This window comes from Echinops telfairi, unplaced genomic scaffold (assembly GCF_000313985.2).
Source record: "Echinops telfairi isolate 266 unplaced genomic scaffold, ASM31398v2 ScPeMD7_5592;HRSCAF=6446, whole genome shotgun sequence".
Classification (NCBI taxonomy): domain Eukaryota; kingdom Metazoa; phylum Chordata; class Mammalia; order Afrosoricida; family Tenrecidae; genus Echinops; species Echinops telfairi.
In genome coordinates, this window is record NW_022109491.1 from 56,027,219 (window position 1) to 56,044,621 (window position 17,403).

Sequence of the window (17,403 nt, forward strand, 5' to 3'; positions counted from 1 at the left end):
GGGATCTACTTCCAAAAATTATGAGCCACAACAGAATGTTGCCCAACTCACTTTCTTTAGGCATCTCCTCAGGAGAGATCCATCACTGGAGGCGGACAGAACTTCTTGTGATGCAGAGGACCAGTGAGGGCATGAGGAGGCCCTCAGGAAGATGGATAGACACAATAGCCACAACCAGGGACTTAGAACGTGCTGGTGATTGTGAGGAGGACCCAGGACCAGGCAGAGTTTTATTCTGCTCTACATAATGTCTCCATAAGTCCGCATCAACTCGAGGGCAGATAATAACAATGATTTGAAATATATTTATAATTATAATATATAACTTAAAAAATATTATTCCACAATAAATGGGAATTTATTAAAATTCCAATTTAATTTTAATAAAATTAAAAAAATATTATTCCAAGTTTAAAATGACCAAGAGTGACCTTTTGACTCTGAAAACTGTCTATAGCAGTCGTTCTCAACTGAAGGCATTGTAGCTAGTCCGGGAATGTTACGGTTTTGCCAAGCACAGGAAAGCCCACAACAAACAACTGCCAATCCGAAATGACAGTTGTGTGGAGGTTGAGCAACCTGCTGTAAGGGAATGAGGGAGGTAGCACATCATCTCGTGTAGGTCTATTTGGAATGATAGAAGCCTTCATCTGATCTTCCTTTGCTCTTTTCTCTGAACTAGATTTGGTACTTTAAGATGAGGTTGTAGCATAATCACCTTTGAGTTACTTATTAGATCTAGCCCTGGGAATAAACAGACCCCAAGGAATGAGTTTCATCTTCTTTTAGCCCACACTCATTATTTTCTTAGCACATTGCGATGACACCTATGAACATTGGCTCTTATTTTCCTGTCTTTCTCCTCCACCTGTCATCACAAAGCTGTACTGACACAGCGCCCTTTCTCCCCAAGGCAGAACAACTTTCTTGGAAGAGAAAGGAAGAGAATTTGGCTGATTGCATAACTATGATCCCTAAAGCCCTCTCCCCTTACATGTAAGATTTCTTGATTCTGCTATTTTCATGGGCAGTGACCTTCTGCTGGTCTTGAAGTGCCATATTAAGCTGTAGTCTTAAACTGTCTCCCTTTTAGCCATGGCTTCAGCCTTTATCTGCAGCTCTTTCAGATCAGGTTCCCTTCTCTGGGGAGGAGGCATCCACCCCCAGGGTAATGGTAAGCCCTAACCTCAAAGCCTGCCTCCGTCTGCGCCCAGCATCCCAGATACTTGAATGTCAGAGTGTCAATCTGTTGGTCCTTGTTTTTCTAACTTTGTTGGCTATTTCTGGGCTCCTTAGTAAGGCTTCCATGTGCTCAGGATTATTGAGAGGTGCCCTTGCAGAACATACCTAGGTTTGCTGTTTTCTTCTTGATTTTACTTTGAAATAAAGGCAGGGTGGAAGAGGGAAATAAAATATCAGGACTAGAGTACTAGTAAAAAACAAAACTAGTGCCCCTGAGGCTACTCTCTGCCATATTTCTTTTAGCATGTTCACCTCATGCCTCTGGTATCACATAATAAATAATCACATTTGTGTTTCGTAAATGATGTATTAAAGGTCTCTCAGTGGTATAGTAATTAAGAGCATGGCTGCTAACCAAGGTCAGTGGTTCAAACACACCAGCCACTCTGCAGGAGAATGATGTGTCAGTCCGTCTCTATAAAGATGTGCAGATTTGTAAATCCTCTGAGTCAGTTCTACTCTGATCACCAGGGCCTCTGTGAGTCAGAACTGACTTGTCAACAGCAGTATTGTAAGATTACTTACTATAAATACGATGTAATAAATAGTGGAGTGAATATCTATTCGTCTACTTTGAAATTTTGGATTTCTTTTTTTTTTTCAAAGAACAGTTCAAACAGCAGCACCCGAAGCTTTAGATTTCTATAAGCAAAATACTAAGTGGTACCCACAAATTCCTGAAGTACTACTGGGAAAGCTCCTGAACATCAGAGTCCTACACATCCAGAACATCAGAGTTCTGACACATAAATCACTGGCATTTGGCTTCAGGGTAGCTATAGGGACACATTTGTTTTACCCTTCCTACTCCTAGGTAAAGATCAGAAAAATCACCTGTGAAATAGAAAGATGAAGAGAATTGTTGAGGAGATATTAAGGGTTCTATCTTCTAACACCCATAAGCCCAATCTATTAGCTTTCCCTCTGTAATTCCATTTTAGAATAAACCAGACAGGGTTAAAGGAATTAATGTAGTTAAGCAAGGAAATGCTGGGGTTGATGGAACTGTACTCTAGAGAAGATGCTAGGATAAAGGGAATGAGATCAGAACAGAGGAGAGAGAAGCTCATTGGCGGGGTGGGGGTGGGGGGTTGGCGGGGAGAAACCCTTTGTCTTTGCCGTTAGTAAGAATCTACTGGCATTTGGCTCGATGGTAAATGTTAGAAAAGGCCAACCATCCTGCATCCCTGAACCTGGCCGCTGGCAAAGCACGTCTTGGAGATTTCATGATGGTTCACACTGTGTAGAGATGGTATTGTGGAAGGAAGAGGATGATATGGCCTGTCGTGATTATCTTGGTGTTGGCCCTGTCATTGTTTCTTTCCAGATACAAGTGTTCGCTATTCCTGACCAGATAGCATACCTGAGAAGGTCTATGGACAAGAAGGATTTGGAGCACTTTGCATCCCCTGCAGGCTTGCCTGGGGCTAGGAAATGACACCAGACTCAATCCAAATGTCTAGGAGAAGATCTCTGTTTCCTTAGAGGCGGCGAGGTAGGGAGAACCTGGACGAGAGGGCAGTCATGAAAAGGGAGTGTAATTTGAAATCATGAGTGGTGGAAGTGTTTTGTAATTTATCTCCAGGGGATGAATAAAGAATAAGGAAAACTGGAACACTGCAGCCTCCAGAGTAGACGCCCCCCCCCCTTTTAATTGTTTTATTAGGGGCTCATACCACTCTTATCACAACTCATACATGCATCAATTGTGTAAAACACGTTTGTACATTCATTGCCCTCATCATTCTCAAAACATTTGCTCTCCACCTAAGTCCCTGGCATCAGCTCCTCATTTTTTCCCCTCCCTCCCTGCTCCCCCCTCCCTTATGAACCCTTGATCATTTATAAATTATTATTTTGTCATATCTTGCCCTGTCCGACGTCTCCCTTCACCCACTTTTCTGTTGTCCGTCCCCCAGGGAGGAGGTCACATGTAGTTCCTTGTAATCGATTCCCCCTTTCCACCCCACCCACCCTCCACCCTCCCATTATCGCCACTCACACCAGCGGTCCTGAAGTGAACATCTGCCCTGGATTCCCTGTGTTTCCAGTTCCTATCTGTACCAGTGTGCATTATCTGGTCTAGCCAGATTTGTAAGGTAGAATTGGGATCATGATAGTGGGCGATGGGGCAGCACTTAGGAACTAGAGGAAAGATGTATGTTTCATCATTGCTACATCGCAACCTGACTGGCTCATCTCCTCCCCGAGACCCTTCTGTAAGGGGATGTCCAGTGGCCTGCAAATGGGCTTTGAGTCTCGACTCCTCACTCCCCTCCTCATTCACTATGATGTGATTTTTTGTCCTGATGATGCCTGATACCTGATTCCTTCGACACCTCATGATAGCACAGGCTGCTGTGCTTCTTCCATGGGCTTTGTTGCTTCTGAGCTAGATGGCCGCTTGTTTACCTTCAAGCCTTTAAGACCCCAGACGCTCTATCTTTTGATAGCTAGAAGCCCTCTTTTTAAATGCGGCTTCTTTTTAGACCTGAAGTTTGCTTTCTTTCTGCCAGTTGGTACAAGTCCTATTTCTTACGTTCCGGGACTGACTCTTTGAGGGCCCTCTGTTGGTCAGTTCTTTGCCTCCGGGTTTATGATTATGACAGTATCTTTGTTTTATCAGCAGTTGTCATTTTCTTGGAGACTTGAGTCTGCTTTGTCAATTAGGTTTTGTTGTGTGTTTGGAGGTGGGGCGAAGGCTGCTCAGCTTTCGTACTTTGATTTCACTCACTAACTCATTCTCATCAAATTATTATTATTATTATTTTGGCTCTTTTCCCCAGAATTCCCATGTTTGATAACTTGCAGTTGGATAGATGTGTACACATTCATAAATTCGGGTTTTGTCATATACTAAAATGGATTTTATGTATATGTGCATGAGATGCTAGATCCCTATGGAGGAGGACAGAGACACTATCGTCGCCCTAATGCGGAGGTCTTGCCCCACTGAATATACAAGACATGCCACTGTGGAGAGTGACACGGTGCTGCCTCAGACAACTCAGAGTAGATATTCCGTACAATCCAGCAATGCCTCTGTAGAGTATACACCCAAGAGAAGCAGAAGCCATGCACAAACAGATGTGTGCACTCCCATGTTCTTCACAGCACGGTTCACAAGAGCTAGAAGTTGGAAACAGCCCCAATGCCCATCAGTAGAAGACATAAAGAAGCATTGGTACATATGCACAATGGAAAATTACGCATCGCAAAAAGCAATGATGAAACCATGAAACACATCATGACCTGCAGAGCATTATGCTGAGTGGAGTTAGTCATTCCCAACCAGACAGGTGGTGTAGTGAATCTCTGCTACAAGACAAAGACTGGTCATCCAATGGAACAGCCTCTGGAGAGTCTCAGGGGAGGGAGGGCAGAGGTGGAAAGACGAAGCACTGGACTAGAAGGTTTACAGGTGTTGACTTTGGTGAAAGGGAGGACGGAGGTCCGTAAGGAGGAGGTCCGTGGGGATAGGATAGATGACAGGGATGAGGATTGAGGAGTGATTTGAACTGTTAATTGCAGTTTTAATGGTCTGAAATATAAGTGCCCCACTTAATTCACAATGCTTTTAAAAAATCATTAAAAAGAAAAAGAAAAGATGATGTACGCAGAACGTGACCACAGTACAGGGAGTTTCTGTTGCATATTATGTTTAGTCTGAGAAGTGTTGAGTACACTCCAAGATGCTTTTGAATGTTTGAGCCACAGTCATTATTAACTCTGAGGACAAAAATGAGGGGAAAGTGGCTTATTGTATGCCAACATGAATGAGAAACTGAGCTAGAAATGCTCGCCCAAAGTTTCTTATCCTAGGGTTCTCTACATCCCATGAAAGAAAGGCTTGGATTCTGATTTTGCACTACCTTGCCTCTTTCTCTCAATTCGCTTAGGTGAGAACCTTGTCCACGTTATTGCCCTCAGCGAAAGTCACAGCAGCAGGTGTAGCTTAAGGTGAAGAAAGGTGAGCTTGGGTTAAGAACATTGAGTGACTTGATTCCCTGCAGAGAACCCCATCAGGTCACTGCGTCCACCTCCCTTTGGTGAACCTCATCTATAAACAGAAATAGGAATTCTTTCTCCTGGATCCTTTTCATCAGGCATCTTAGGCTCACTGAATGAAAAGCCCTATAAAAAGGTAGCGCCGCCCTAATAAGACTAGATACGCTCGTGAGAGCTATTTTAGGCAAGAGCAGCTTTGTGCCGGGCTTGATCTCCATTGATGTCTGCCATTCTTGCACTGCTATTACCTTTCAGGCTCCCTATTCTTAGAAGCATTCGTGAGCCCTGGGCTTGGGGCATTGCAGCCCCCGAGGTTGGAATGCCTAGCTTGAGTGGAATGCAGACTGTCTGGCAGGGTGGAGGTTAAATAAAGTTTGCCTTGGCAGCCCCCTCTGTTCTTGGATGGGAGACAAGTAACTCAGATGTAGGAGTGATGGCATGAGCGACCATGTGTTGTGGTACCAAAGGGAGTCTCCCATGCATGAGTGGAAGCGCTTCACCTGGTGTTGCATCTCTGGCCAATACACCCCTGCCGGCTTCACTGAGGAAGCTTGATGCTCATGCCCACGGTACTTTGGGAAAAAAAAAAAAAAAGAATGCATGGGCAACTAAGGACTAAATAACAAACTAAGGAATCTGCTAAGACTTCCACATTTGCTGTCGCTAATCTCTCAGAAGCATTGGCTCATTTTTAAAGTAAGACAATGAGATGTCTTCACGATGAGAACAGACAGAAGACTGGGTCCCACTCTTCTCTTGCGCACCTCACGGTTCAGTTGGAAAAGTAAAGCTACAAACGCTTGAGAAAACAATAATTCAAAGTCAAAGATTAGTTCTAATTGGTGCTATAGAACTTAGTGCTATGGGAGTTAGTTGTAATGGCTGGGAGAATACAAGTTGCAAGACTGTTCAGAAAAGACTTCATGGAAGAAGCTGGTTTACACAGGTCTTGCCTGAAGGGCAGACATCAGCTCTGAAAAGAGTGGCCTTATTATCGAAAGGACAGCTGGGAAGCCAAGGGAAGATGTCACAGGGCCTGGGAATTGAAGACAGCCATTGTTGGAGTGGCCCAGGATAGGAGCTTGTGTACAGTCACAAACCCTTAGCAGTAAAGATTATGGATAAGCTTATGTGTAAAGATTGTGTATAACTTCCCTGGGGAACATATAATGCTTCCTACTTTAGGACAGGGCATGTTTGTGTGCTTTTTTAGAAGAACATGTGCTTCACCGTGAGCACTCAGTATGTGACATTATTATTATCACTAATCTTCAAATGTTGTGACCCTAAGTTCTTGAATGGCCATGGCTCTAATTAGGAAAGCTTATGCTAACTTTGTCTTCCCTTGTCCTGATTGCTCAAAGTGTGCTGATGGTTAAGATGGATTAAGATTTGGGATGCTAACCGCAAGTTCAGTGCCACCAGCCACCCTGATGAAGACAAGATTTAGTCTCAGAAACCCAAAGGAGCAGGTCCACTCTGTCCCTTAGGATCGCTGTGAGGACAGATGAGCTCCAGGGCAGATGCGTCTCCAATTGCTCCCTTGGTTCTTGCACGGCCACACCCTCCCCTTGGACTTTCTCTAAGCTTTCTTCTCTCTTCCTCCCAGGTGGCTGGAGATCCAGGTGGCTAATCTAACCTGTCCCCAGCGCTGGGTGCAGTACCTGCAGCTTCTTCAGGAGTCCATATGGCCTGGGGGACATTTGCCTCAGTTCCCTCGCCCTGTAAGGACCCAAGAGCAGAAGGTGGCTGCTCAGAAACAGGCTTTGCAGAGCCTAATGGGAGTCCTTCCAGGTAATCAGACTGCTGAGATTGTATCCTCGGATACCTGTCTCCTTCTCATCCTGTTTTACCATTCTTACCCCATACCCGTCCCCAGTTTCAATGGGGCCCAGACACAAAAACTTATTTACCCACCATTTCTTGAACTAATAGGAAAATGATTAGGGATTTTTTTTTTTTTTTACTCTGCCACTCAGATGCTGCTGAGGCAATGAAAAGGATCCCTATGAAAAGACCCTAATACAAGAGGATAATCTTGCAGCTATTTGGATAAAGAACGATTACAGGGGCAGGTCTCAGGGCCATTCCTATCAGACAAAGACCTTGAGTTCAATACCAAGCAGGGCGTTTTGAGACAGGGAGGAAAGCCATGTGCCCTGCAAGGGCTAAGACTTGATAAGTGGGAGCCTTTGAGTAAAGTACTCGTTCTTTAGCAGTAGGCGGGCACCAAGTCTGAAGAGGTTTTGTTTCCTCACTTTGTGTGGTGTTGAAGCAGGCAGGGAAGGTAGTGTGTTGCCTGTGGCTATGGTTACCAGGAAGAAGTAGTGAGCTTTTAAATGGATCATTCAGTCCAAACTTTCTCCTTTCTGTGCACATTTCATAGACCTCCTTCCATCTTCATATGAGCAGTGATTTTCTTATGTGCTAAACAAATATTTGGAGGTTAATTAGCAGTTTAAGTAAATGTTTAATAATGCTGCCAGCCTCCTTCATACAAATGCAAAATAAAATCCAATAAAATAAATATTTAAAAAAATGTCTCCTTTCCGTTTTCACTCTCTATGTTACTTTGAAGACTAAGGAGAGCCTGACCCAAGCTGTGGTATTTTCAGTTGCTTCGTATGCATGTGACAGTTGGACATTGAATCAGGAAGACTGAAAAAGAATCGATGCCTTTGAATTGTGGTGCTGGCTAAGAATGTTGGGAGCCCCACGGACTGGCAAAATCTGCCTTGGAAGAAGTATGTACAGCCAGAGTGCTCCTTAGACTTTGACTTTCATCCTTCAGACATGTTGTCAGGAAAGACCAGTCCCTAGAGATGGGCATCGTGTTAGGTAAAGTGGAGGGGCAGCATAAAAGAGGAAGGCCCTCAAAGAGATGCATTGGCACCAGGGCAGCAGCAGTGGGCTCAGGCATAGGAACAATTATGAGGATGGCGCAGGACCGGGCAGTGTTTTGTGCAGTTGATGGCACCTAACAACAGCAACCTGTTCTAATGAGTAGGACCTGCAGCAGAGTGACAGGTTACAAAAGTATTTCTTGAAGCCCTTCTTTCTTGGATACGGAACTTAAGAAGAATACTTTCCTTAGTTTACCCGCTTTTATGGAGACTGTCAATGGCTGTTCTTTGGTGTCCTGGAAGAAGTACAACCACTGAGAATGCGTCTTAGACTTAAGGATGGAAAGAGTTCATCTCGTGTATGTTGGACGTATTATCAAAAGACACCTCCAGTCCCTGGAGAAGGGCAGCCTGTGAAAGGAGGAAGGCCGTGGAGGAGATGGCCTGACACAGTGGCACAGCCCTGGGCTTGGACGTAAGAACTTCTGTGAGGCTAGTGCAGGACTGAGCAGTGTCTCTTTCTGTTGTACAAAGGGTTGCTATGAGTTGGAACAGATTGGACAACACCTAACAAAAACAATAACAGCACGTTTTTTGGAGAAATGCCAGAACTAACCCATTTTGTGTAGAGTTGTCAGATATCCTGGGAGATGGGGATTCCTCTGATATCACTAAGGAGACTAGAAGGCAGTCTCCTTAAATTGTAAGGCGAATATTATAACACTAAAGTCCCATCTGTTCTCTCTTTTTAGATATTGTAGTAGAAATCCTTGGCGTAAACAAATGCCGCCTGAGCTGGAGCCTAGTCTTAGAATCACTACAGCAACCCCTCATCAACAGGTAGGCTGAACAGCGTGTTTATAACATGATAACAAAAGTTATCTCCGATGTCTGGGGTGTCCACAGTGTCTAAGTAGAAAGGTTACCTTCCCATGAGTGAGATGGTCTTCATTGTCCTGAAGGCTGGGGCTGAGGCACCATCTGTACACACGAAGTACAAGTCATGCTGCCAGCCTCTGGCAGGTTGTGGTGAGGCAGCTGGCTACTAGTGGACCAGCCTAGGTGTGTATTTAATGGATTTGATGAGTTACTGAAAGTGCCATGTTGCCCTCAGGGGCTATTGGTCTGCTAAGGGTTCTCTACAGTATGTGCCAGCTCTTAGGAGCACCATAGGGGCCAGCGTTGCACCTGCGCATGACAGATCTGTGATGGTTTTAACTGTAGGTTTGTGGCCTTATGAAGCCCTGTCATTATTTCCTCTGACATAGACAAGATAAGAAAGGGGCGCAGAAAGGGAGGGAGACAGTACTCTCTAGTACCTTGGGAATAAATTCCTCGGGAAAATACTGAGTACTCCTTCACTCTTCGTAAACCTTTGCCCAGAGTAGACTGCATCGGTTAGCGCGCACTCCTCTAGGACCCTGGCTCTCGTGTTATTGCCTACAAGTAGCCTGCGGTCTACACTGATTGATTATGAGAAGCAGCAATAGTCAGAATCCCTGAGAATTCCTAGAAACCCGATTTATCAGGGATTTCCCCTTACAATTACTCAGCAGTGCCGATGCACTAATGTGATGGTGTAAGTAGGGAATGGAATGGAATGTTCTAAACTCCAATCCCAAGTACTGTTTCTGGCGTTGTGACCCTCAGTAATTCAGCAAATATTTATTTCATGGTAGAGCTTCATCTACCTCTAGTTTGGGGTCTACTACAGCTCTGCTAGGAGCCCTGGTGGCACAGTGGGTTAAGTGTTGGACCGCTAATGCCACGGGCAATGATTGAAACCCACCTGTTTGATGGCAGAAAGTTGAGACCATCTGCTGCCATAAAAAGGTACCGTCTTGGCAACCCTAAGGAGTAGCTCTGCCCTGCCCTGTAGTGTTGCGAGGAGTCAGCATCAATTCAATGGCAGTGGATAAGGCAGCAGTAATGGGGGAGGGGGAGGGAAACGCAACGTTTTGAACAAACTATGGTGTCTCAACTGAGCCAGTCCCTCTTTTAAGTTGTTTTGTCCATTTGTTTCAGGCATTTGATTTATTGTCTGTGGGACATCATCCTGGAATTCCTGGATCTCAAAGCCTCTGTTGAAGAGTCTCCCATGACCACGTCTGCTTCAGATACACCAGGCAGCCCCAAGCGGATGGGGGTCTCCCCTTAATTCTGCAGGCCATGTACTTCTTGGAGGTTGGGAAAGGACAATTATCCAGCCACGCAGAGACCAGTCAGGAAGCCTGTGGTCTCTGGGACTGATCTGTAGTTCAGAAGTCCTAGAGTGGCATTGACACAACTCTCCCCCAGTCCTCCTCCATCTGAATCGTAGGTGACAGGTGGGATATGTGGACCAATTATATGCATACTCATTTCTAAAGTTCTTTGTGGTGTTTGGATTATTGTTGGTGGGTCGATCCTGAATCCTTTGGAAAAGGAAGCAGTGAGGTAGAGGGGCAGGCCCCCATCAGCCTCTCTCTTAGCCCACCCCTGTACAATAGTTGTCTGCCTATATGTAACCAGTCCCCCGCATCCATATACCTAGTTCACTGGCATACAAGGTCTAGTTTGAGGAGGGGGAAACGACAGACATTTGTGCTTTCTGTTCTCAGCAGGACACTGAAACTTCACTCAGGCCCCAAAGATCACACCTCTGTGTCCTATCTAGTTCCCAGCAATGCCAGGACAAGGGATAGAACTTTCAAGGGACTTCTTATTCCTTGGGTACTTTCCAACACAAGAGCCTACAGAGGAAGTCATGAAGGCTGCTTCCCTGGTAGCTGTAATTTCTTGTCCCAAAGACTTCAAAGCAGAAAGTTCACTTTCTACCATGGCCTAAAAGGGATTAGCACCACAAATCTCATTTCCTCCCTTTGAGCTTTCACCCGTGGGCTTCTCCTTCGCTGTTCAACCAAACAAGTCGCATCTTCAGCTCAGCCCTTTCAAACAGAAGCCGCCTCCCCTCGTGCCCCCTGCTGAGAGCACCCAAAGAGTTGGAAGCCCTGGAGGGAATGAGGTGGGCTCTGTTCACAAGTCTCTGGCAGGGAACTTTTACTCTGGACAGATACGATTAACAAATGTACATGGGAATTCATTAACCACAAAGAAAGCCTGTCCGTAAGGACCTGTTTCTTAAGGATCCAGTTAACTGTTAGGTGATGAAGGGGAAAAGTTTTAGGTGGGGCTGCACCCTCCGTTAGAAAGCTTAGGAACGGTAGGAAAGGAGTGCAAAGGAAAGTCAGGCGGGAAGTGCTGTGAATTACGAGTGTGCAAATAGCTGGTGAGGAAGGTTTGAAGTGTATCAAGGGGGGATCTCGGCTCTCCCTTCAGCTCTCCAGCTTCACCTCTGCAGTGTGGGGCTGTGCCACTGAGAGCAGGCTCGAGCCATACATTGATGAGAATGGGGTCAAATGGGAAAAGAGGCCTGGTCTTTTTAACTCTAATAGGCGACGAGCCCACAATTAAACCATTTGTAGAAGAAGGTTGTGAAGTATACTACCCATATTTCCCCCCCATTCCGGTGACTTTTAACCATGAAATGTGTTCCTATGGACCTGGGGTAGGTTTGCTGTGAAGCAACCCTGGTTACATGGGTTAACGTCCGGGCTGCTAACTGAAAGGTCAGGGGTGTGGGCTCACCAGCCATTGGGAAAAGATACAGCTGTCAGTCTGCTTCCACAAAGACTTCTTGCCTTGGAAACTCTAAGGGGCAGTTCTCCTCTGTCCTATAGGGTCAATAAGAGTGGACTTGTACTAAGTAGCACTAGGTAGATGTGTGCTGAAGGAACCCTGGCAATGCCGTAGTTCAGTATCTGGTTGCTAACCGAAGAGGTGGTGGTTGGAACCCACCTCGCAGGAAAGCAATGTACCTTCATTAAAGACATCTAGCCTCGGACACCTTCTGAGGCAGCTCTGCGCTGAGCTGCCGGGTTGCCTTGAGTCAGAATGGACTGGCGAGCAATGTTAGGTGTGCTGCTCTTGTCTGAAAGGAGGGAGATGGATGAGATAAGGTCCATTGTGCCCGACCTTGTGACATGCATTTCCCAACATCTCCTACCCTACCTTTCTCTGGCAGGAGGAACTTGGCATTTCTGCCTTTGGGGAGAGCGTGAGAGCTCGGCAAGTCCAGCGTGACCTCAGGGATCAATGAGGGCTGAGAAGCTGTGTGACCGGAGAGGAGGCCAGTGCTGTTTCTGCTGCCACTTTCTCCCTTTTCTTTTTCCCCCTCAAATGTACTCTGGTAACGGTTCCGGCTCCACACCAAATCAGTTAACAAAGCAACACTCCCTGTACCTCTAAATTCTAAGTATCTTTTGACACTTCTAGCCCTCAGTAACTTCCTTTCTTTCATGTTATATGAGAGACCCTACCTGTACTCACTTTCCCCCAAGAGTTAAACTGTCCTCACGCCCTCCTTCTGCTCCAGAGGGAAATAATGGATATTGCCAAGGAAACAATCAAAACCCATCTAGCTCCAAAATAAGGACGTGCCAAGTTTTGATAGCAGGTTCAGACAACAAGGGAAATCAACATTTGGGAAAGAGGCCACAGGCGTCAGGAAGAGAGAACTTGCAGCCGAGAGGGTGACCTAAGGCACAGAATTGGACCTGAACTAACCCAGAGCATTCTTGATACTTCCTTTGGCCTAGCAAGCCCACCCATTTCCAAGTAATAGCACCCAACAATGGTTAAGTCCTGGCTGGAATAAAAATAATGTGTCATGATCCCTGGCCCCGTGCATTAGAATGCTTTGGACTGAAACTTAAAGTACTAGGAACATTTCTTCTAAAAGTTACACATGAGTAGGTAAACCCAGGGGTTGTTTGATTCATCCACTCTGTGACTTCATACAGGGCCCCATGCTTTCAATCTTTCTGCTCTGCTGTTCAAAACATGTTAGCTGAGGCCTTAGACAACCAGCCCTGATGTGTGCTACAGCTCCATGCATCACTTGCAGATAAAACAACATCCACGAAAGAACAGGAATATCTCTTCCACGTTTGTGGGTTTGTTTTTGTAAAGAATGGGGAAACAATTTCCTTTCCTCTGGACTCATTGGCCAGAACTGCCTACCCATAAGCCTACCCTTAATCTGTCATTAAGAGTTGACTTGCAATACAATTTACCCCTAAGGAAAGGTCACCCTTCATGAAGGTTTGTTATCATGAGTAAACAATCAAACAAATGGGAGGATGCCGGGAAGAAGCAGAGAATAAGCCAAACACGTGAGCTCTCTGCCATTGAGTCAAGGCTGACTCATAGTGAGCTCCTGAAGGTCTCCAAGACTGGACTGTGTCTAGGAGTAGAAAGCCCAGTCTTCCTCCAGCAGAGCTTCTGGTGGATCACAGCTCAATGCATAACCACTATATAACTGGGACTCTGAAGCAGAGAAGGTACGGGTAAACTGTCTGTCATAAAAGTCATTGACAGCATTCAACAAATCTTTCCTCATGTTGCTCTCAAAACATCAAGTACCATCAGAGGGTACCAATTGAAATACCTAAATATTAACTCATAAATCCCCCTGGTAAGCTAGGGTCCATTGTACCTTCTCATTTTCTAGATGAATGACGTGAGAGCTGGGCAGATGGTGACTTGTTCACAGTGACAATGAAATGGCAAAGTGTAGTGTTGGTCTAGTCCCGGAGTGGTGTAAATGCTTAATGGTGTGGGCTGCAAAACTCAAGGTTGGAGGTTGGAATCTATCCAGAGGCATCTCAGAAAGAAAGGCCTGGTGATGTACTTGTAAAAATCCACTATTGGTGATCTACATCTGAAAAATCTGTTCTTGGAAACCCCACAAAGCCCAGTTCTGCTTTGACAGGCACACGGTGGTCAGGAGTCTAAATCAACTCAATGGCAATGAGTTTATCAGCACAGCCTCAGATTGGAGTTGGCAAATCATTTTTTACAAAGGCCTAGCTAGTAAATATGTTAGGATTTGCAGCTGCACAGGCTCTGATGCAACCCCTACTCATTTCTTCATTACAGCATGAAAACAGCCAGAGACAATGTGCAGACAAATGAGTATGGTTGTGTTCCCAAAAGATGTCATGTACATAAATAAGCAGCAGGCCCAGATTTGGCCCACAGTTTGCTGACCTCTAGCCCAATGGGTTCGAACTGTGCTTCTCAAATGTTAGTGGACATGTGAATCATGTGGGATATTGTTAAAACACATTTTGTATTTAGTTGGTCTGTGGGGAAGCTTAGGATGCTGCATTTTAATAGCCTGCAGATGTTTGCAAGGTCTTCCACCACACTCTGAGTGGCAGGGAATTCGAACACAAACAGCTTTGCCTGGTTTTATTGATCCACACGTAATAAGTTTAAAAGGGCAGTAACTGGGAATGGCAGACGATGGAAATCTCTGAAGTGGTCATATCTGAAGGATAATTAAGAATTAGCCGTTGACAGCATGGGGGAAGGCATGTGGGCACATGGAGCAGAGCAAAGACCTGGTTCGTGCGAATGGCCAGGCAACATGGAGCACACGGGAGGAGATGAGAGGGAAAGAAACTGGCCAGCTACGTGCAGTCATGAGAGAGCACCTGCGTGGCATGCTGAGAAACCTGTCATGGTTTTCCCTGGACACTTGAGGAACTTCTGAAGACTCTTCGCGAGGACGAGTTTTTCAAGGTTGGCAATCTCACTTGTTGGAAATGAATGTGTTTGATCACGTGTGAATTGACCTTTAGCTTTGCCATTGTGGGCTCATTTCCTGTCTTAGTCACATGTTGGCCCTCTTTAATTGCTTCAAGGAGCCTTAGTGGCGCTGTCGGGTAAACACTGAACTGCTGACCTGCAGGGTTGGTGGTTCAAACTCACCAGGAACTCTGCAGGAGAAAGGTGAGGCTATATGTTCACATCAAGATTGACAGCCGTGGAAACCTGACATAGGATCTCTGAGTCAAAATCAACTTGATAGCAGTGGGTGTTGGGTTCATTTCTTCAGGCTTAGTTCCACTTACATCAGGGCACTTCAAAGTTCGTGGGGAAATTTCATCATATTTTATTCCATTTTCCCACAAATGTTTGGAAGCCCCCATTGTCTATGAGAAGGCTTTAGAAATCTAGAGGACAAGGAAGATGAGGTGAGAAAACATTAAAATTCTAGTTTGCTACGGAAATGCCATGAAGATGTGTTTAAGCTGCACAGATTCTCTCTTAGAAAAGTGGGCAAATCGAGATGACGTGAGTAGCTGTATAAAGTAAAATTGCTGTGCTACAAATACATCCACAGTATGATTATCCTGCTCCTTCATCATCTGAGGGAGCCGTGCCTCTGAAACCTAGTCACCCAAGCTGTTGCCTGGCAAGGCCTGTGTTCAGCAAACCCCTCACACCTGCCGTTTATCCCAGTTTTCCTTTGTACTGGAGCAAAGTGTTCGTTCTGCTGAGCAGGACAGGAAAGCTGGCCAACCCTGCTGGACATGAGTGGGCAGAAGGCATGGAGGAGGTGGAGGGAGGAAAACCTAGATATTTTGGTAGTTCAAGGCCTAACTAGGCAAGTTCTGCCTTAATTTGGCACCTCTGTTTCCTTTCCTCTGGGGCTACCAGGAATCAAAGGGTCACTCACACTGCCTTTGTGCACAAGAGAATGATGCCACAAAGGGCCATTGCAACCAGTGAATACTGCCCCCCCTTCCCCCCCTTGGCTGGCAGTGAAGAAGGGGATGCAGCTGCACACAGAGTGGGAGTGCTTTCTTGGGAGGGTAGATACTGCCCAAACCTTGCTCCCACATCCTTAGGTTTGGTCACGTTTCCTATTATGCGCTGACTTTTGGGTGGGGAGGGGGGCAATATGAGACCAGAAGGTTTTTTGAGTGTCAAACGAAAGTTAACAGAACTTCACTGCAGTAGCCCAGTGGAAATAGTGGTTGAGGCCCCTGCAATGTGGTTGAGACAATCCATGGGCACCAACACCCACGCTGGCAGATACGCTGCAGTGAACCTTCTGGAGCCTTCTCCCCACCTTCCTATCACTTCTGCCTGCTTTCTTGGAAGTTGAGGGGCGGGGAGTATGTTATGAATACAGAAAACTACTGGCAACAATGCCCATTCACCAGCATGGCAAAGTCTGATCTCCCCACATATTTTGATATTTCAAATCTTGCCTCAAAGTGCTTCTGGGTAAGCCCCCAGCACATTGCTTCTGGGCATGGGGAGCTGGGAGGAAGAACTAAGGGAAAACAAAGCAACAGTATCAAGATGCCAATTTTAAGTTAGAAAGCATTTCTTGAAACATTAGACGATTAAGAAGGCAAGTCTGTGGTTCCACTATACAAAAAAAACCCCTCTTGGACTTCCTCTTCCTTGCTGGCCCCTGTGGCTGCTGCACACTGCTATGACCAGCAGTGCGGAGCGGGCTATAATCACTTCCAGAAACTTGGCTTCGTCCATGTGAGTAAAGACCACCCGAGATAAACAGCACCAGTCTGTGACTGCAGATAAAGGGACCAACATGTACACCGAAGCTTTGACAGTGTGCATTCAGTTCAATTGGGTTTGGTCATCTGTAATCCCAGGTCATCAACACTTTTGCCTGTGCCCTTTCTTGAAGAATCATTATGCCCTCGTGGGCATCAAGAAGATTAATTGTGATATTGCAAAATGGCTACTTTTATATCTTGCCCTTCGGATGGATAAAGCTTATTAAGGCGGGGGGAGGTGGAACCCAACATTTGGATTTATATCCTTTACTCCTATGAAGTCCAGGTTCAACAAAGATGATAGGCCAGTTCCTTTCCAGCTTCATGTGGTTTGGGTTTAATACTTGCCTTCTATTATCCATAAATGCATGTGATTCTTTCATTTGCATTTAGAGATATGTGCATAAGACTTCATATGCCTCCAGGAAAATGCCGTGGGCCTCACTGGCACCAGGACTTTTTCTTGGAGCAGCAGGAGATACTGTGGAAATGGTGTAGGCATATTGTTGGATGACTTAGTTCCACAGAACTCTAGGGACTTGCTTTCTGACCCCAAACCTCTGTGTTTCCCTTGCTTCGATTCTTTCACTCCTGATCTGCCTCCCATGAGGTAGCTTCCCATCTTTCCTCCAGCTGGCATGTGTGAGACCACCCTCTGTATCAGGATCAACTCAGGATCCCTCCTCTCCATGAAGTTGCGGTTGATCATAGCAGCCAACACTCTCTCCTTACTCTGGGTTATCTACGCTGCCTCTCAGATAAATGTGCCTATACATAGACTCTGTAATAAGCAATTAGAATTATTCGAGGACAAGGAATACATCTTGTGCTCTTTTATTCACATTATATACCAAAGCCTCACCACGCTCCCTCCATATATACCTAATTGT

The 17,403-nt window shown here is 45.6% G+C and overlaps 1 protein-coding gene and 1 non-coding gene across 3 annotated transcripts in view; both read left to right on the plus strand.

Moving 5' to 3' along the window:
* The window catches only part of SNX19 (sorting nexin 19), a 47,173-nt gene extending 36,712 nt beyond the window's left edge, over positions 1–10,461 (plus strand). Inside the window, exons 9-11 of one of the 2 annotated variants that reach the window (XM_004714216.2) lie at positions 6,860–7,044; positions 8,846–8,933; positions 10,119–10,461. In XM_004714216.2, the coding sequence (XP_004714273.1) occupies positions 6,860–7,044; positions 8,846–8,933; positions 10,119–10,251 (406 nt within the window). In that variant the 3' untranslated portion in view covers positions 10,252–10,461. Of the gene's footprint in view, positions 1–2,569; positions 2,738–6,859; positions 7,045–8,845; positions 8,934–10,118 lie in introns of those variants that run through there. The other variant, XR_006680559.1, reaches the window with a different exon arrangement.
* Positions 7,622–7,752, plus strand: LOC115871380. The gene has a single exon (XR_004047257.1). It is a non-coding gene; the product is annotated as a small nucleolar RNA SNORA19 (small nucleolar RNA).
* Positions 10,462–17,403: the final 6,942 nt, after the last annotated feature.